This window comes from Mustela nivalis (genome assembly GCF_964662115.1).
Source record: "Mustela nivalis genome assembly, chromosome: 17".
NCBI lineage: Eukaryota > Metazoa > Chordata > Mammalia > Carnivora > Mustelidae > Mustela > Mustela nivalis.
This window is the reverse complement of record NC_139036.1, coordinates 27,000,903-27,020,951: the sequence shown is the minus strand read 5'-3', so window position 1 is coordinate 27,020,951 and position 20,049 is coordinate 27,000,903. Positions and strand designations below refer to the sequence as shown.

General features: G+C 39.9%; 1 protein-coding gene and 1 long non-coding RNA gene across 7 annotated transcripts in view; one reads left to right on the top strand and one right to left on the bottom strand.

Annotated features, from left to right (window-relative positions):
- Positions 1–3,056: 3,056 nt before the first annotated feature.
- On the bottom strand, positions 3,057–5,522 carry LOC309851798. Its single transcript, XR_014304942.1, has 3 exons — positions 5,236–5,522; positions 4,311–4,371; positions 3,057–3,273 (listed from the first exon to the last, which is right to left on the bottom strand). It is a non-coding gene; the product is annotated as an uncharacterized lncRNA (long non-coding RNA).
- The window catches only part of GGNBP2 (gametogenetin binding protein 2), a 33,071-nt gene continuing 18,088 nt past the window's right edge, over positions 5,067–20,049 (top strand). For 2 of the 6 annotated variants that reach the window (XM_082707468.1, XM_082707467.1), the window contains exons 1-5: positions 5,592–5,772; positions 6,283–6,481; positions 14,055–14,135; positions 15,614–15,867; positions 17,952–18,050. In XM_082707468.1, the coding sequence (XP_082563594.1) occupies positions 6,389–6,481; positions 14,055–14,135; positions 15,614–15,867; positions 17,952–18,050 (527 nt within the window). In that variant the 5' untranslated portion in view covers positions 5,592–5,772; positions 6,283–6,388. Of the gene's footprint in view, positions 5,773–6,178; positions 6,482–14,054; positions 14,136–15,613; positions 15,868–17,951; positions 18,051–20,049 lie in introns of those variants that run through there. The other 4 variants (XM_082707471.1, XM_082707470.1, XM_082707469.1 and 1 more) reach the window with 4 other exon arrangements.

The following is a 20,049-nucleotide window of genomic DNA, read 5'->3' as shown; positions in this document are numbered from 1 at the left end:
TTTTACTTTGAGACTAATATTTAGCCAACTCTGCTACGAATAACCAGGTTTCCCGATACCCTGGAGCTTGTAATCCAGTGGGGAAACAGACACCGAACAACCATTATAAACTGTGTTAAGTCATTAAGTACAAGTTATCCAGAGTGTCAAACCAAGAGTTGATCTAGTAGAGTCAAAGTTTCCCCCTCAGATGATGATGATGATGATTTTTTTCTTTTAAGGTAGGCTCCACACCCAGCACAGGTCGGCGGGAGGGAGGCGCAACATGGGGCTCAAACTCAGACTTTCAGATCAAGACCTGAGCAGAGATCAAGAGTCTGAGTCTCAACCCAGATACACACACCCATGGATGGTTTTTGTTTTTGTTTTTTAGCTAGAGCTGATGGATAGGATAAGGAGTTAAAATGTGGTAAGAGAAGGGGTAAACAGCATTCTAGCATTCAGCAAAGGTCCTGAGTTGAGAGGGAAAATTGCACTTCTTGGAACTCAAGGCTGGAGCTCAGAAAAAGGTAGAGAGGGTGGGTAATAAGCTAGAGGGCAGGCAGGGACCATATCAGACATACCTCATTTAATCTATCATGTTAAAGGGAAAAAGAACCTGTGAAAAAGTCAAGTACTAGGCTGCTTTTTTTTTTTTTTTAAAGATTTTTATTTATCTATTTGATAGAGATCACAAGTAGGCAGAGAGGCAGGGGGAAGCAGGCTCCCCGCTGAGCAGAGAGCCCGACGTGGGGCTCGATCCTAGGACCCTGAGATCATGACCTGAGCCGAAGGCAGAGGTCTAAACCACTGAGCCACCCAGGCGCCTTAATATAATGATGGCTATACTAACATTTAATATCCTACTGGGAATTTGAGTCATTTAAAAATTCTAAGCAGAACTTTGAACCAGCTGTTCAAAACTAAGATTTAAAAACCACAAAATCCTTAGTTTCCAATTATAATGTTCCCTGTATATTGTTTAAAGTGGGCAAAAAAGAGGGGTGCCTGGGTAGCTAAGTTGGTTAAGGGTCCTACTCTTGATTTCGGCTCAGATCTCGGTATCAGGGTTGTGAGTTTGGGCTGGCATTGGGCTCCATGCTGGGCACAGTGCCTACTTAAAAAATAAAAAATAAACTTAAAAAGTGGGCAAAAAACCCCTAAAATCTGCCTTTCTGTTGTGTTCTATTTTCAAGAAAAAAATCTGATCTTTGCAGAAATAGTGAAGGGTCAGAATGCTCAAGTTAATTTTATACTTGGTAAGGAACCTGGATTATTTGTATAGTGTAGGTAGCGCTTCCTCTTACATTACGTTTTGCATTTGTGGTTTTAATCAGTTGCCTCTAAATTAGTTAAGCATTTGTTTTATTCCCAAAATTGTTAAGTAGTCATGTTATTACACTAATTAGCTTACTTCAATTTGTTACATTGATGATGGCTAATTTAGTATTTATGTGGCATTTTTGCCAACTATAATCAATGATATTTGGAGTCAATCTATTATTGAAAGGAATTTTCTCTCTAAAGAAATCAGTATGTTGAGCAGTTATACAGCTATTAAAACAAAAATCAGATTCTATTTTCAATTAAAAAGATTTTTGAAATTTAACCAGTAAGATTATAGCCTATCAATTAAGCATGACTAGGAAAGGTGATTGGTTCTCTTGCTATGTCAGAGTGATTAATACCCGACGACCTATCTGTTTAAAGCATTCAAAGGAGGGCTGAGGAGACTAAACATACTGTTCTCTCATTTAAAAAAAGTAATTTAAATTATTTGATGACTGGATGAATATGTTGTCTAACTGGCCTGCTGCTTTTCGGTAACTGCTCCTTCATCTTTTCTAGATCTTAAATCTCTCTCAACAAGTTTATGTCTCACAATTACGGATACTGAATCATAAAGGAACAAAGTGTACTCTCTGTTTTTTCTACCTCCAGTTATGAAAGTCATATAAGAGAAAGCTAAGGAAAAAGCATTCATAAAAACAGAAGAATTAGTTTAAAAATTCTGACTTGGTTCTAGTTTATAGAAAAGATCATTTGACATAGATTACTGAGCTCCAATGTACCAGGTATAGGTGCTAGGGAAACAACAGAAAATAAGACAAAGTCCCTGCCTTCAAGGGGCTTATTTACATTTTAACTTGAAGACATTATTTTCCCTTAAAAGAATTTTTTTTCCCTTTGAAAAAAAATTTTTTAAAGATTTTATTTATTTATTTGACAAAGAGAAAGAACAGCAGGGAGAGGGAGAAGCAGACTCCCCACTGAGCAGGAAGTCTGATAGGGGACTCGATCCCAGGAACCTGAGACCACGACCCAAGCTGAAGGCAGACACCCAACTGACTGAGCCACCCAGGTGCTCCCTTTGAAAAATTTTAAGTGGGGAAAGTATTTGCAGACACAACAAAACTTCCCACTGTCAGCTCATGGGAAAGAAATCCAAATTCACAGATTCTGAGATTTGGACAACCAGGGTAATTTAAATAACATTCTGCTATTGATTTTACTACCACACAAAACAAGATGGTTATCATAGTGAAAACAACAAAAGGTATTCTAATTGGCTAATTTCTTTTTCAATGATCAATTTTTTAAAACAAATTTTAAGCCATCTCCACACCCAAAGTGGGGCTCGGATTCACAATCCTGAGATCAAGAGTCACATGCTTCATGACTGAGTCAGCCAGGTACCCCTCAACTATCAGTTTTTTTTTTTTTTAAAGATTTTATTTATTTATTTGACAGAGAGAGATCACAAGTAGGCAGAGAGGCAGGCAGAGAGAGAGAGAGGAGGAAGCAGGCTCCCTGCTGAGCAGAGAGCCCGATGCAGGACTCGATCCCAGAACCCTGAGATCATGACCTGAGCCAAAGGCAGCGGTCTAACCCACTGAGCCACCCAGGCGCCCCAACTATCAGTTTTTGAGGACAGATAAGGGAAGGGGATAAAGAAGGAAGAATATAACTTGGTCTATGACTTTATCCTACTCATGACCTCCAGGAAGTGACTTATTCCCATGACTTTAACTTTACAAAAACTGGAGCTATCTACCAATATGTATCAATAGCTTGTGTTTAGAAGAGGACATTTTATTTTAATTGAGCATTGTCCAATATGATGTATAAATTATATAAAATCATATTTTGCTCCCTAGGAGTCTGTGTATAATCTATGAATACAGAAAGTAAGGCATAAATCGGTACTCATTTCTTTTAAACGTAGGTTGCTTGGAAAATAGTCCTATCTCTTTTATGCTTGAGTCTTGTGGCTGGCTCTCGCACACTGGGAATCTAATAAGAAAAAGAAAGGTATTTTGTTGACAATTTATTCTCTCTCCATCACTCTAGGTGCTACTAGGTACCAGCAAAATATCCTTTGCTGTTGATTGTGTTCTCCTGGCCTTTCAAATCCTTCAACATTGCCTCTCACAATGGCTGTATCAAAATTTAAAAACAGGCAACAGCTGGCTTTTTTATGTAGTAATAACTTATTTTGTCGATTAAGAGTTAAGCTCTCTAAAGGCAGATGCTTAGTCATGAAATAATTCCTGCAGCAGTCTTGGTTTTAGCAGAAGCTAGACCAATAGTGAAGATGAGTACCTGCTCGAAAACTAAGAAAATAAGATAGTTAAAACCTCTAAAAATTGTTTCTCAGTGAAATAATTTTCTAAGCATTTCTCCTCAATATTTATCATATTTAGAGCACCCAGGCTATCACCTTACCTCCTTAGGAACTTATGTAGCAAATTAGCCACCTTTATAACCTTACAGTGAGTATTCACTAAGTATCTATGTGTTGTCCAAAGACACGAAGCAGCATGCTCAGTGGATTTAAAAGACAAATCCAGGGGTGCCTGGTAGGCTCAGTTGGTAGAGCATACAACTCTTCATCCCAGATTTGTGAGTTTGAACCCCATGTGGGGTGCAGAGATTACTTAATAAAAGACAAATCCAAATCAGGGAAAGTAACCTCAGATGGAAAGAGACAGCTGTGGTACCATTATGTTTTTTTATCTGGGTTTTCATACCTTTTCTAACTTAAGATTCAAATCCCCCAGGGAGAAAACTCTGTTCTTTGCTAGTACCCAGTGCATACTCAATAACCAAAGTTATTTAAATTAGCACCTATATATTGAGCTTGTCATTTTCAATGTCCTTTACTAACCACAACCCAAAAGAAGTTTAAAAGATATAAAGTAGGTACATTAGTATTTTTAAAAGGCCCTTTAGGTCTTAAAAGCCACAGGACTCTTTTTTTCTTAGAGGAGTATTTTTACATAAAACACAAGATTCTCTCAAAAGCCCAAAGTTTGGTTATGCAGTCTCACCTGTCAGATGCGGCATGCTCGTCCTACATTCCTTTTGGAACCAAGCTAACGATCCCGTGTTCTGCTCTCCAAACATGGCCAAAAGACACAAATAGTAAGTACTTGCGGGATAATCACACCTTTGGGACTTAACAATGGCTCTTGCAGTTTATTATGTCACCTAACCTAACAGTGACAACACAATGTCAGAAGGCAACATGGCTAAAGATGCACTGTGGGGTTTTGTGTTGTTGCGAGTCTAAGATTTCAGGTGATGACGAAAACCCTTTTTACAGATCAGTATCACCGCTCTAGCCTATTCTACCAGGAAATACAGATCTGTCATCAGGATTAGTTAGTTGTAAAGCAGGAAATGGATCTATCCCTAAAATCATCAAGCCTTTCATAGGCAAAGTACTTCCCAACGACTGTTTTGGCTTTACAACAGGCCTCCCAAAGCCGTCAAGGTAGGAAAGGAGTACGCGGTGGCACGCAGAGTGCGGATGAACGGCCTCTACAGCGGCTCTGCTGCTCAGGAGAGGGTCAGAGACAAGGGCCTCTGGCCCGTCCCAGTACTTTGCCCAGGGAAATCCGTGTCCCGAGTCCCTAAGTTAATATTAAATCGGCCCAAGAAGTTTCTCTGGGCAGTGCGTGGACCAGCCTCTCCTCACACAGTCTTCCATCCGCCTCTAGTGTAGCAACTACAACGCAAAAGCATCCGCACTCCGGTAGTTTCCCTCGGCGGGACCTTGACGCAATCGCAGGCAAGGGAGCAGTGATGCGGCGGGCTCCGGGTGAATCAGGGTGTTCAGGAAAAGCGGCGTCAAGTACGTGGAAACCGAGCCTGGAGTTTCTCGCTCATCCGCCAGACGCTCGTCTCCCCTTCCCTCACTCCCGCTTTCCGCTCCCACTGACCTGGAAAGCGCCTCAGCTCCTCCCCACTTACCGAAGTCCTCCCAGGGCCTCGACCCTCGGGTGGGCCCGGAGTCTGCTCGGCTCCGCACCCTTTCCGCCCTCAAGAGAGCGGTTCCCAGGCCCGCGCGGCAGAGGGACAGAGGTTCGGGCCTATTCACTCCTCCTGGCAGCCCTATTTCGGATTTATTTGGGTAGCTAGACTCAGAGGAGGGGGTCGACCACGCGTTCGAGATACCCAAGGGAACACCCCCACCCCTCCAGCAGGGTTTCGAAAGAGGCGACCCGGGAGCGGCTGTCTACAGTCTCGCGAGAGGAGGCGGGGCCCCGCCCGGAGTTCTCGGCCCCTCCCTGCCCCACCCTCCCCACGTCCCCCGCCCTCCCTCCCCCACTCCCCGTGGCGCGAGCGGCTGACTGAACCTGGAGAGGAAACGGCATTCGGAGCCGCGCTCCCGCCCAGGCCGGCCCTGACGCGGGCCTCGTCAGCCGGTAACGGGGAGCAGAGGTGGGGGTCAGGGAGGCGACCACGAAAACGGTGAAGGTCAGAACCGAGGAGCCTCCTCCGAGAAGGGTGAGTAAAGGGTCTGAGCCTCCCTCCACAGACTCCGCAGAGCTGAGGCGGGGTCGACCCCTCCCAGGGGCGGGGTTGCGCTGGGCAACTGCAGCCCTGGGGACTGACTGGGCGGGGCGCGCCAAGAAAGGGGAGTAAGGGGTCAGCTGGGGGTTGAGGGCTCCCCGGCGGCGGGAAACAGGAGGTGGGCTGTGGAGCTGAGGCCGTGGGTCGGGTCCTGGAGCTGGGACTCCGGTGACGGGCTGGGGAAGCCCCGGGGCCAGCGGGTCCCTTCCGCCTCTCCTTTGGACCCTGACTGGAGGCCGGCGGGGGTGGGGGCTGGGGAGGGCGAGCGGCGCGAGGGGGCGGGTCCCGGCGTTGCTCGGCGCTGATTGGCTGAGCGCGTGTGGAATCGGGTGATGGGAAACGCAGCCCGGCTCTCCCGTGCCCTCCTGCTCCTCTCCCTCCCCCCTGTGGCGAAAGTGCTGCGCGGCGGCGGGTGCTTACGCTCGCGGGGTTTGGCTGTTGCAGGCAGGAGCTGGGAGGAGGCGGCAGCGGCAGCGGCAGGAGCAGCAGCGGCGGCGGCGGCGGCAGCTGGGAGGAGGTGGTGACGGTGGCAACGGCAGCGTCGGGGACGATGGCGCGACTGGTGGCAGTGTGCAGGGACGGGGAGGAGGAGTTCCCCTTCGAGAGGAGGCAGATTCCCCTCTACATAGACGACACCCTCACGGTGAGCGGGCCGGGCCGGGCCGGGCTCGCCGCTCCCCTGGCAGCTGTTTCCCCTCCTCCCCCTCCCCCAGGCCGAGCGCTGCGCACTGGAGAAAGAGTGTGTTGCAACTCCTAGGCGAGGCCTTCTCTCCGGCAGGCCCCACAAACTCGCCTTTGCAGTGTGTCGCACGGTAACCTCTGCGGGCCCCTGGCCCAGCGCTTCGTAAGCATTTCGAGCCCCTCTCGCCAGATTTCCCTTCCTTTTTGAACCCTCTTCCTTTCCCCCGTGTCTCAATGAGGCGCTGCTTTTGCCAAAGCACGCGCCTCGGAGTGGGGTTGAAGGATCTTGGGCGTTTGGGGCCTATCCTTTACAGAATCCACCTACCCTCGGGGAAGCTTAATTATCTGGAAATGTCGCAGCTGCCACTGCTACCTGTGTATTTTTTCTCTCAATACTGTAGCTCACTACAGAAGCTTAATTACTTAGGGCGGAATGACATGCTCTCGCACAGTAAAGATTCCACTAAAATGATTTGGTTTCATTGTAAATAGTGTCATATTGCTTAGTACATTAAAACTCTCCGAAATGATTGTATTGGTAGGCCATGACTCTTCAAAATGGGTTTTCTTGGCAGTAGTTGTTTTTTAGTTTGCAGGTAACGTTTTCTTCTTTTTTTTAATAAAGCAAAATTATTGAATGAAGAGCATTATACAAAGCTGATTGCTCATCTCAAGTGTCAAAACCCACTTCTGGGTAGTTTTCTTTTTTAGAGTTGATGGTAGTACAGCATTACTGACCCTCTGCCCTGTGTTGCTGTACTATTTCCTTTGAAAGGAAATGGCAGAAATTTGAATTGAATCTGAACAGGAAATGAGTGCAGTTGCTTGCCACTATTTCTTAAGAAATGAAATGAACCTTTCTGAATATCTTGAAATTTGCATTTTGATGATGCTGAAGCTTTGGGTTATACGTTGCCTATTTTGATAGGTGTAACTCAGTCTCTTCATTTTATTACCTTTGCCTTTTTGCTTTTCAGAGGTAGTTCTGTTTTGTTCTTGAGTATTTTTTTGCAAATAGCTATTGAAGTTTTTTCAAATTTTATATAAAATGCAAGTCATTGTAGAGCTGCCACTCTATGCCTTTCTGATTGCCAGTCTCAATTAAGACTTGATTGAGCTGCAGTACTTTTAAAAGGATTAGAAGAGCCATTTGGTGACTTAATTTGTTAGAACTTTTTATGTGAAAGCATCTTTTTTTTCATGGAAAGAAAGTGCATTTTTTTTTCCCCATGGTAAAAATGATTTGGCCTGACATAAAGGTAAATAGAATTTGTGTTGATGCATTAGAAAGTGCTTGTATGCCTTGGTTGTGATTTGCGTATTTTTTACATTAAAAGTATAATGGAGTTGTATTTTAAGTTAAAAAGAAAAACTAGCACTTTGATCAAATTAAATGATGCATTTCTCCATTTGAAAACTAATATGAGTTCATTTGTTACTTTCTTCTCTTCCTCTTACACACTTTTCTAGAGCACATAATTTGGTATCAACTTTGTTTGATTATTGTCCCAGAATGCCTTTGAAGTTTAAAAACCAGTGGGTTTAGACATAAGATTACTTTTGAGTGTATAATATCAAAGCATAGGGAACACCAAAATAAATTTGCATATTTATAGCATTTTAAGAGACACTTAGTGACACTTTCTGACACTTCCTTATGGTCACATAACCACCTTTCCTGTGAGTGCAGCATTGACACATCTGTCATATAGCACTTTAAAACAGTGGCTGTTTTTATACTCTGTTCTCTGTACAATGATACTGATTTCTAAAATTTTCCATGGAAAAAAGTGTAACCTTGCACTGTGATACATTATTGTACTTATTTCTCTTATTGGACTGAACTTGGTGGTTGAATATTCTTTTTATAGACTTGTGACCAAGGCCAATAAAATCTAGGGTCATTTAATTTAAATATCTCAAAATAGCATTTTATTTAGGAAAAGGTGCAGTTTTTCTTTAGAAGGGTTTTTATCACTAGGAATGAATGGGACTATTTATTGCTTTGTCTTGGAACTTGTGCATAGTCATGGAATGCTTAGTGAAATTTCTTGTCAAGAGTGTCTTATATTTAGGGAAACAACTTTCTTTCAGAACTTTTTATTAACTACTATTCAGAAGAATGCAGAGCAAACACCTGTTGGAGAAGAGGGAGGGAAGATACCTGTAGCAGAAGTTTATGCTCTGCACTGGTCCACTAATAGTTTGATGGCAGTGTATCCCTGAAGTTAACATTTGGTCTGGTCTTTGTTCTTAGGGTTAATAGGTAATGCGTTGAAAAAACGCGTGATTTTTATTTCATGTAGTCTTAAAATCTTGTTAGCGCCTTCTAGTTAAGTCTGGTTACAGCTTTCACAGTTCAGTTATAAATGTTGTATCGTTTTAGTAACAGAAAGTTGAACCCTCTAGCCTTAATTCTACTGGTGATTTTAGGTTGGATTTGTAAAATGAAATTGAGAAGCTTGTATGGGAGGAAGTAGTCTCCTCTTTTATGCGGTATGTTAAATCCACGTTTAAGATTCATTTGGTAACTAAGTGGGTTTGAATACTTGAGTACAGGTAATATAAGTGTATTTGAGAAAATCCCAAAAAGGAAGTTGGTGGAATATTTAGGAAAGTGGTACACTGTGTGGCCAAAATGCTTTCTGGTGTTACTGGAATTGTAAAATAGCAAATGGGCAGAATATGGATTTTATTTTAGAGATATTTTTGGAGAATTGCAATTTTTAAGTATTATTTTTTTTTAAATATTTTATTTATTTATTTGTTTGACAGAGATCACAAGGAGGCAGAGAGGCAGGCAGAGAGAGAGGAGGAAGCAGGCTCCCTGCTGGGCAGAGAGCCCCATGCGGGGCTCGATCCCAGGACCCTGGGATCATGACCTGAGCTGAAGGCAGAGGCTTTAACCCACTGAGCCACCCAGGCGCCCCTTTAAGTAGTATTTTTAAAAATTGAGTTAAAATGTATACCTTTTTTTTAAATAATCTGGAAAAATAATGATATAACAAAGAAAAAAATTATCCTTACTTCTACGTCCCAGCAAAACCTAAGGAGGTCGCAGCATTTGCTATAATTCTACTCATAGACACTTGGATGCAGAGTTGAGATGTATTGTCTACTGTAACAGTTTATATCTGGCTTTTTTTCACTAAATATAATACTGAGAACATTTGTTCTTGTCATTCTTAAGTAGCTTTATTGGCCATGTAATAATTTGTTGTGTGACATCCATAATTTAATCATTATTCCTTTGTGGATATAGGGGTGATTCTGCTTTTGACTATGAATAATATTACAAGAATATAAATAATGCATAAGTCTATGCATTAAAAATTTTCCTCAGGCTTTGTAAGTACAGTTACTGGATCAAAGGAGAAGAGCCTTTTGTAAAGTTCTTGATACATAGTGTCACATTGCTATAATATTGCTTAGAATCAGTTTACTCTCCTGATAATTCAAATGATCTAACTGGACCAGAGACTCTGATAATGGATTTTAATGGAGACATCAAAAGATAGTAAATGGTTGCATATTCACTTGGGGATTAGGTGTTTAGCATTTTTAAATTTAGTACTTAAGGTTTCCTTTTAACTCTTAAATATTTAATTGATTTCACCAAAGGTGATAGATGTTACAAATAGCTGTGAGGATAAAGTAAAAAAGTAAAGCTACAGTGACAATGACTTTTAATAAATATAAATTTAATATTGTTGGTTAGAGATTGGGAGAATGTGCTAAAAACAGATTATTTGTGGTCAGGAGAAACCAGGACAGATATTTAAGAGTGAAAGTGGGTAATGGATTCAATAAACTTTATAAAGCAGTAATTGCAGGACAATTACTGGTTCTATTTTTGGCCAGCTAGGGAAAGGCAACCTCATCATGAAGCAAAACACTAATGATTCCTCTGTGAAACCACACCTGAAATACTTTTCATGACGGTCTTCCTTTAGGTAACCTAGAATCTGAAGATTAAGTCAAGGAAGTGGTTTTAAAGAATGGGAAAAAATAGTGCTACTTTCCTCTTTGCCTTCCCTTTTTCCTTTTTTCTTATTGTTTTCTCTCAGTGTTAAAGAGCATATAGTGACTGTCCAGAAAACACCAAGGTAAAAAGCCATTGTCCGGGACCCTTGGGTGGCTCAGTTGGTTAAGCAGCTGCCTTCGGCTCGGTCATGATCCCAACGTCCTGGGATCGAGTCCCACATCGGGCTCCTTGCTCGTCAGGGAGCCTGCTTCTCCCTCTGCCTCTGCCTGCCATTCTGTCTGCCTGTGCTCGCTCTCTCTCTCTCTCTCTGATAAATAAATAAAATCTTTAAAAAAAAAAAAAAAAGCCATTGTCCTCAGTGTTTGAAAGGCAAGAACAGAATAATTTAGTGTGAATGCAGAGTTTGTAACCAGGGTGGTATAGAGTAAGTACAAGAGAAAATTTAGTATTATACAAGCCAGTGAAACCCAGGAAAGACACAGTAATAGACTTAATCTTGACATTTATCTCTGCTGGTTAGGGGAAAATCAAATGATCTGAAATGAGGATTTAAAAAATTTTTTAACCCTGTCCTTTGTGTTGTACCTTTTAGAAATGATTCCTAGGGCGCCTGGGTGGCTCAGTGGGTTAAAGCCTCTGCCTTCGGCTCAGGTCATGATCCCAGGGTCTTGGGATCTAGCCCGCATCGGGCTCTCTGCTCTGTAGGGAGTCTGCTTCCTCCTCTCTCTCTCTCTCTCTGTCTGCCTCTCTGCCTACTTGTGATCTCTGTCAAATAAAATAAATAAAATCTTAAAAAAAAAGAAATGATTCCTAAAGCAGGTATTATCCATTAAATTGTATTTTAAACATCAGCTGTTAGATCTCAAAATGTTAGATTTGTTCTTTGAGCTCTGCTTTAATTATTAAAACAATAAAACATATTTGATAAGAATAAAATTTCATTTATACAGAGTCAGAATTTAAGATTTTACCTATAAACCAGACTGGAGAGACCTTGATTTGGTTAAATAAGAAGCATTCTTTGAATGTTCCTTAAATTGGTAGCTTTGATCTTAAAGTAGTACAGGTAATTATCTTAATTTTTTTATGGTGGCAATTGATATGTAGTAAAATGGTGTATATTTGTATCAAACAAGTGAGAATGCAAATCAAGGTGTTAGTTGCTTGAGATTTGGACTGACCTGCAGTGTTGTCTTGAGTTATGTGGCTTTAAAAGTTTATCCTATACCTTTATTCTGACTCGACAGTTCAGTTTCTTTGTATTTTAAACCATGTAGTGCTGACAAGAAACATGGGTTAACTGTACAGTACTACTAACTACTTTTATGTTTTATATGTTTTCATGGACCAGGATTTCTAATAATGGGATTATTAAGTTTTTTAAAAATTTGAGTAGATTCTGTTAAATATTAAGTACAGTGGACAGTATGGATCATTAGATTTTTTTGCCTACTTCTGTCTTCCTCACTTGTTCATTTAGAAACACCTTGTTAAAGCAGACCAGTGACCAGTTTTGCTTAGTACTAGTGGTTAACATACGAAATTGCTTAGAACAACACCCAGTATATATGAAGTTACACTAAATGTCTCTATTATTACTACTGCCAGTCTTTGGAAATACTATTAAGACTGTAAGAGAGAGGACTAGAGAGAAGTCAGTAAACCTGAAAATTGGTAATTGATCCTTGAACCTATAAGATTTGGACATAATGGTCTATGTGTGCAGAAGAAGAAACTTCCAGAACAATAAAAGCTCTTGAGATGGAAGCATGTCTCTGAATTTGGTATAGTGAACATAGAATTGGAAGCAAGGAACACTAACTTCCCCTTGGTAATAAACAATATATGTGCATTGTAATAAATTTGGGAAAGGTAGGAACACATGAAGGAAAAAGTCTTACCTTTTCACTCTGTAGAGATAGGCCACATCTAACACATCATGTATTTTCTTTTTCTGTAAGAAAGTACCCACATAAAAACATTTGAATCATTTTGTAATGCAGCTTTTGGTTCTGTGAAATATAGTGGTGTCCTGAATTGTTGACTTCTTGGTATCCTTTTGTCTCTACTTCACATATCCTGTATTCCCCCCACATCAGATCAAGAGAAGATCTATCTGTTGTTTATACTTTATTGTTAGTCCTTCACGTATTGTTAGAACAAGCATGTTTTAGGGCTGTCATTTCTAATCTGGAAGAAAAAGAATGGCCACGTCTATTAAGAAAGCAGATTTTTGTGGTGCTGGTTGTTGAAGAAGGAATCTTTTTAAGATCATGTTCAACTGGTTGGGGCATTTTTAGTGTTTTGTTTTTGCCTCAAATATATCTCTTTATCATGACTTCACTCTTTGGGTATGTAGGAGTTTGTGGTCCTTGTCATCTGGAAATAGAAGTTGTCCTAGCACAGTATGTTTAATACCTTTAACAATGTTTTAGTTAAGATATAAATGTGTTACTTTATTTCATTGTTTTGAAAGGCATACTTTTTTTTTTAAATATATACATCACATCTTCTTTATTTTTTTAAATATATTTCATGTTTATTTGACAGAGAGAGATCACAAGTAGGCAGAGAGCAGGCAGAGAGAGAGGAGGAAGCAGGCTCCCTGCTGAGCAGAGAGCCCGATGCGGGACTCGATCCCAGGACCCTGAGATCATGACCTGAGCCGAAGGCAGAGACTTTAACCCACTGAGCCACCCAGGTGCCCCGAAAGGCATACTTTTTTTGCCTGTACATTTTACCATCTCTGAAACTGGGATGTTTCTTTTATATGGTGACGTCTAACAGTTACAAAGTCTTTTTCCTAGTGGTATGTGACTGTGGTACTTTTTAAAATGAGTGGTGTCACAGATCAGTGACATGTTCTAATTAATGATTCTCCATTATCTGATATGCAGAAATATCCTTAAGCTTTATATCCCTCCTCTGGTAGGGAATTTTGATAATTGAATAAATATCTCTGTATTCCTTTTGTTCCTGGTTAGAGCAGACATTTAGTATATGCCAGGTATTTTTTTGAGTTTTTCATATATGTTGTGTGATCTGTATGTGTATGGCCATTTGCATAATAATAAGAGGAATAACTCAAAGTATGTATATTTAGTGTAAAATATCCGGCTGTTTTACTTACTATTATTGGCCACTGCAACAAACACTTTTAAATGTAATTTAATCTTTACAGTCTACTTTGTGAGAGATATTAAACATTATTACTTAATGTCATTTTACAAATGAGGAAGCTGAAAATCAAACAGGTTAAGTAACTTGACCAGATTTATGACATACTTGTAAGTGGAGGAGCTGGGATTTGAACTCTTGTTTGTCTGACTTCAGTGTCCTTGCTTCTAATGATTATACCATTCCTGCCTTTAGAAACTTGTGGGTGGTGGTGGTGGTGGTGATTGTCTTAGCTTCTTTTGACGGGGGGCAGAACTGGGATGTACTAATCCTGCTTTAGGGATCTATTTTTGTCCTTAGAGTGTATAAAATAGTTTGTAGCACATGTTCAAAGAGGATATAGTAATTGATTTTCATTCTTTTGCATATTAAGATGGTGATGGAATTCCCTGACAATGTTTTAAATCTCGATGGGCATCAGAATAATGGTGCACAACTAAAGCAGTTTATTCAGGTAATATTTTTTCTAAAATTAATGTTTTAAATGGTGTGTGTGTGTGTGTGTGTGTTTTGAAGAGTCATTTCAAAATTTTAGCTTTAAATATTAATGTCATTTTATCTGGGGCTCTCTAGGTCTTAAGATTGCACTGAAATTGTTTTCTTTTAGTATTGCTACATATTTGTGTACTTGTTACTATATTTATGCACTTGTTATATGAAAGAAATTTGGTGGTGTTGTGTTGTACATGTCCCTTTGGCTTTACTTTCACCAAGCCATCTTTCCCTGTTTTTGAAAGACAGGGTATACAACTTTTCATTGAGAACTTGTTGGTTTTCTTCTGTAGTGGTTGTTTTGTTCAAGTTAAAAAAAAAAAAAAAAAAAAAAAAACTGGTACTGTGAACTTCATGATTTGTATTTAATTTTTAAACAGTATGATACCTTATAAAATCCTGTATATAATCAAGATAATGGAAGGTAAATTGTTGCTGTACTTCAAAATTCTGTTTCTACTTTTGGAGAAAACTTTGAATGAAAGATTAATGGTAAATATGAGGAAATTCTTTGGAGTATCTTATCCATCTTTTCTAGAAACACTATTTGTAGTATAACTGTAACTCCATCCAGATAGAAGTTATTTACTAGAGTTTTGCCCATTTCTCTACAGCTGAGGTTCTCAGTCATTTTTCTACCTTGTCATAACCAACAGATAATATTTATATGCACCACCCTGTTAGTTACTCACTGCAGGCTTCTACATAGGTTTGATAGGCCTTGTTCTCTCCCACTAATCTGTAACACACCTGTCCATACCTCCAGGTTGAGAATTGCTGCTTTGCATGAGCACCATCCTAACTTGATTCTAGTAGCTAAATATAGTGTTCTTATTAAAAATTGAGAGGAAGACATGGCAAAGCTGCATTCCATCTTTTTTCTTTGAAAAATTTTTTTGAAAATTGTATTTGTTTGCAAGAGGGAGCTGAGATAGTGACAGAGATAGCAGGAGAGAGCACAAGCAGGGAGGAAAGGGAGAAGCAAGCTCCCCGCTAAGCAGGGAGCCCTCTGTGGGACTCAATTCCAGGACCCTGTGATCATGACCTGAGCTGAAGGCAGTTGCTTAACCAACTGAGCCACCCAGGCGTTCTAAAAATTTTTTTATTTCAAGTGAGTGTACTAAGCTTAATAGTCTCTGAACAAACTGAATTTCCAGAGGCAGGGCTTCTTTTTGTATGCTGAGGCACGTAACTGCTTAGCCCTGACATCCTCCCAGCAGAGTTTTTTAGACCTTAGATGCTAGAACAGAGGGCTTTGTGGAGCAAACTCAGTACAGCGTGGGCAAGGCCGACTTGTTTTTCTGACTCAGTTTCAGATAGAGATGGCAAGCCCTGCCCATACTGTACTCACTATACAAGGACAGGAACCAGAGTAGTAATAAAGAGAAATTTTAGTCTTTTTTAAGGACTGTTCTTCATTTTTCTCTTCCTCTTTCTCAGCGACATAGCATGCTTAAGCAGCAAGATCTAAGTATTGCCATGGTGGTGACGTCCCGTGAAGTATTGAGTGCACTTTCTCAGCTTGTCCCATGTGTTGGTTGTCGTCGCAGTGTGGAGCGCCTCTTTTCCCAGCTTGTAGAGTCTGGAAATCCTGCACTTGAACCCCTGACAGTAGGGCCCAAGGGAGTCCTATCTGTAACTCGAAGCTGCATGACTGATGCAAAGAAGCTTTATACCTTATTTTATGTACATGGGTAAGTATAATCAATAGGGGTTAGATGACTTATTAAAATTTTTAAACTTTGCGACAGTGGTGGCTCTTTTACTAAATTTGGTAGGGGCAAAGCTTGAGTCCAAAATCATTAATTTTTTTAAAGATTTTATTTATTTATTTGAGAGAGAGAGAGATCACAGGTAGGCAGAGCAGCAGGCAGAGAGAGAGGTAGAAGCAGGCTCCCTGCTAAGCAGAGAGCCCAGTGAGGGGCTTGATCCCAGGACCTTGGGATCCTGACCCAAGCGAAGGCAGAGGCTTTAACCCACTGAGCTACCAAGGCGCCCCCAAAACCATTAATTTTATTGAATATCTTCTGTGTGCCAGTGACTATACATATTGTTCTCATATGGAGAGAGGCAGGCAGTAGGCAAATGTATGATTTGTCAGGTAAGTTATAAGAGAGATGAGAATGTTTGGGTGAATTAATATGGAGGATGATTGGGGAAGGCTTCTATGATAAAATGACACTGAGTGTAGACTTTAATGAAGTGAGTAAATAAACCATGTACATATCTGCAGGAAGGCACAGAAGGAGGAGCAAGTGTCAAGTTTCAAAGTTTGGAGTTTTCCTGACATGTTTGAAGAACAGTAAGGAAGCCATTATGGCTGGAGCCAGGTGATTGAAGGGAATAGTAATAAAAGGCCTACTTATGTAGTGCCATCCTGAGTTTTTGGTTATTGTTGGGGTTTTGTTTTGTTTTGTTTTGTTTTTTTACTCTGAATAAGATGGGAAGATTTAGGAATGTTTTGAGCAGAGGAGTGACATGGTCTGACTTGAAGTTTGGCTTACTTTGACCTCTGTGTTGAGAATAAGTGGAAGGATGGTGGAAGGGGAAGAAACAAAAGCTATTTAGTAATCCATGCGAGAGATGGTGACCAATGTGGTGGTCACAGAGGTAATAAGAAATGGTTGGATCCTGGGTATATTTTGAGGAATGAGCCAGTAGAATTTTTGGATAGATTGGCTATACAAGAGGACATCAAGGATGATTCTCAGTTTTGGGATCTAAAGAGCAGGACCATTGGTTTCCATTCACTGAGGTGGGTAAGAATGGGAGGAGCAATTTTGTAGAGCTCACTTTTGGACCTGTTAAGTTTGAGATACCAATTAGGCATCCAGGTGGAGTTCAGAGAGGTCTGCTGTGGAGATAAAAATTGATGTCATCAGCACATATGTAGTATTTGAACTATGTATAAACTACACACACACTCACACACATGTACATAATTTAAATCTGTGAGATGTGAGATGGTCACCAAAGTCTGAATATAAATAGGAAATGAGAAGGGGTCTGACAACAAAAGCCCTAGGCTTTTCTGTTTAGAGGTGGTGGTAGAGAGAATTTTTACTCTCCTGAGAAAAGGCTTAAGGGTTTTCGAATGGAAAACATAATGTGATTTTTGTTTTGAAATGATCACTTCAGCTGCTGAGTGAAGCCTAGAATGTAAAGGCAAAGGATGGGAAGCAAGGAGACCATTTGGGAGGTCAGCTATTGCACTTGACTAAGCTAGAGAGGCGAGTTGGAAATGTATGGTAATGGTGGAGGTGATAAATGATATATTTCTGGGTAATTCAAAAGTTAGAGTTGATAGTCTTTGCTGATTGGTTGGATGCAGGGTGGGCTATTAGCTGTAGGCATTACTTTATTTGCGTAAAATTTCTGTTGATGGTTCCTCATCAAGGATCGTGTTTATTTAGATATTGTTTGAACAGGGCAAGATCGCTGAGAGGTAGCAGTCGGTCATAAAATATTTGAGTGTCAAGTGCACTGCTAGATACAGCGCAGAAACAGGGATGAACAAGACGGATGCAGTTTGGGGGAATGAGTACATTGAATAGAACAGGTCTCTTTCAACATACTGACAGACTGGGAATGGACGGGAGAAGACAATTGTACGGATTCTTCTCGGTTAGAAATTGTTTAATGAGAAATTTTCAAGGTAAGTGATGTGTCTATAATACTTGAAATACACGTTTGCACTAAAAGGTAGTAAACAGAGATTTTGAAAATTCTGAAGAAAAATGAATATTAATCAAACTTTTAATGATTTATTTTTGATTAGGTCCAAACTTAATGACATGATAGATGCTATTCCAAAAAGTAAAAAGAACAAGAGATGTCAGTTGCACTCCTTAGATACGCACAAACCAAAACCTTTGGGGTAAGTAGAATTGACTGTCAAGATCCTTAGTAATTGTTAAGATTATAAATGTTGGTTGTATTTAGTGAAACAAACAAAAAAACCAGTTAGTTTTGCTTTATCAATTAGTTACACTGTAACATAGGTTAAAATAAATCTGTCTCCTAATTTTGTAAGGCCTTTTTGCATTGAGACTGTGTAGGGTCTCAGTATAGATTTGATTTTTATTTTGGAGTTTTTTTTTTTTTTTCTTAAATATGTTTCAAAGGAAGGAAGTTGAGATCTTTATGAAAATTTATTTAGCCAATACTGAGTTTTTCAAGGTAGTGACATAATTTTTTGATCTGTATAATAGTCATAATGTATAAATTATTGTTCTTGTCTTTCTTATCTCTAGGTCTCCCTAATTTATCAAGGATTTAAAAAAAAGTCTTGGATTAGTTGTAACAATGTGTATTTATGTAACTAATTTGCAGTTTTGTTCTGGTTATGTGGTACAATGTCCAAGGCTACTTTTGCCCTCATCTCCCAGCACATTGTTACATTTGCCCCCTACAAAATTGCTTTAGGTTGGGGGTGGTTAGGAAAAGGTATTGAATTTGAAGGGGGTGCTTCTAAGAAGTAACTTGTGTTTTGAGGAGAATGGGATGATATAAAACAATACTGGATTGCCTTTAAAAAATTAGTTTTTGAATATCTCATGAGTAGTGCTGATATCATTGTTGTATAGATCTTTTCCTTCCTGATAAAAGACCTGGATGACTAATTGGTGGTATGTTGATAATCTCTTAGTAAGTTTGTTTGTTTTCCTATACTCAGGAACAAAATCTTAAAACAATTTTATTATGAAAACTGCCTAACATATAGGAAAGACTATTCAGCAACCTTCCTTCCTACCAGATATCGTCACCCTGATTCAGTAGTGTTATTAAGATTTGTCACATTTGTTTTATTTATCCATCTTTTTCTTTGCTGAAGTACTTTATTTTTTTTTAATTACTATTATTATTTTTTTTGCTGAAGTATTTTAAAACAAGTCCCAGGCATCACACTTTTTTACTCCTGCATATTTCCACATCCATCTCTAAATACATGGACATTTTCTTTCATAATGACACTGCCATTATAACACTTAAAAGAGTTAACTATAATAATCTGATACCCAAATTAGATTTCCACATTTTTCTCTAAAAGTGCCTTTTTAAAAAATGGATTTGTTAGAATCAGGATCCAGACTAAACCACAAAGTATATGGTACCTAATGTGCGAGTACTCTGAACCTGCAGTAAAGCTCCATACAACTTAAAGTGGTTATCGAAAGAAAATTATTTTACACAACTGATTTACAAATATCTTTAGAGAATTCCTATCTTTCAAATGTAAAATTCAGTCTAATTTTCTCATTAAGACAGTAATGACCTGAATGACCTGCTGGCTAAAGCCACAAGAGTAGTAACCTACTACAAAAAGCCTGCCTTCTGATTTTCTTGTTATGAATTTTCTTCATTGTGGAACCAAAAGAGCAACAGATAACCTCAACATCTTACATAGCTGTTCATTGGTACCTTCCTTCAAAGAGCAGTTCTTCTACCTTTGCTCCAGGTTCCATTTCTCAAGTGACTGCTTTATCAATTACCCACTTGTGTTAAATTGCCATACAGCTCTGTTTTCCTATCTTTCAGTTTAAAAACAGAAACAAACCTCCACAGACTTCACATTCCCCTTCAGCAACAGCCCCACCGCATGGGAAGCCAAATGTTTTAGAAGGTTGTTTGCTGAATTATGAAATCAGTGAGTTGATCTTGAGCACTGTCTCCTAAGGGAGCTTCAGGTACTTCAGGTATTTCCACACACCATATGGATAGCAGGCCAGGGAGTACAGTGTGCTTAGCCGAGACTCCCCCCTCCTCCATTTTGGATGGCTACTGCCATTGTATGATACTGTGACTCTCCATTTTACACATTTCAACTGTTTATCCCCCCCCCCTTTTCTGTTTAGACACTCTCCAGGGAAGTGTTA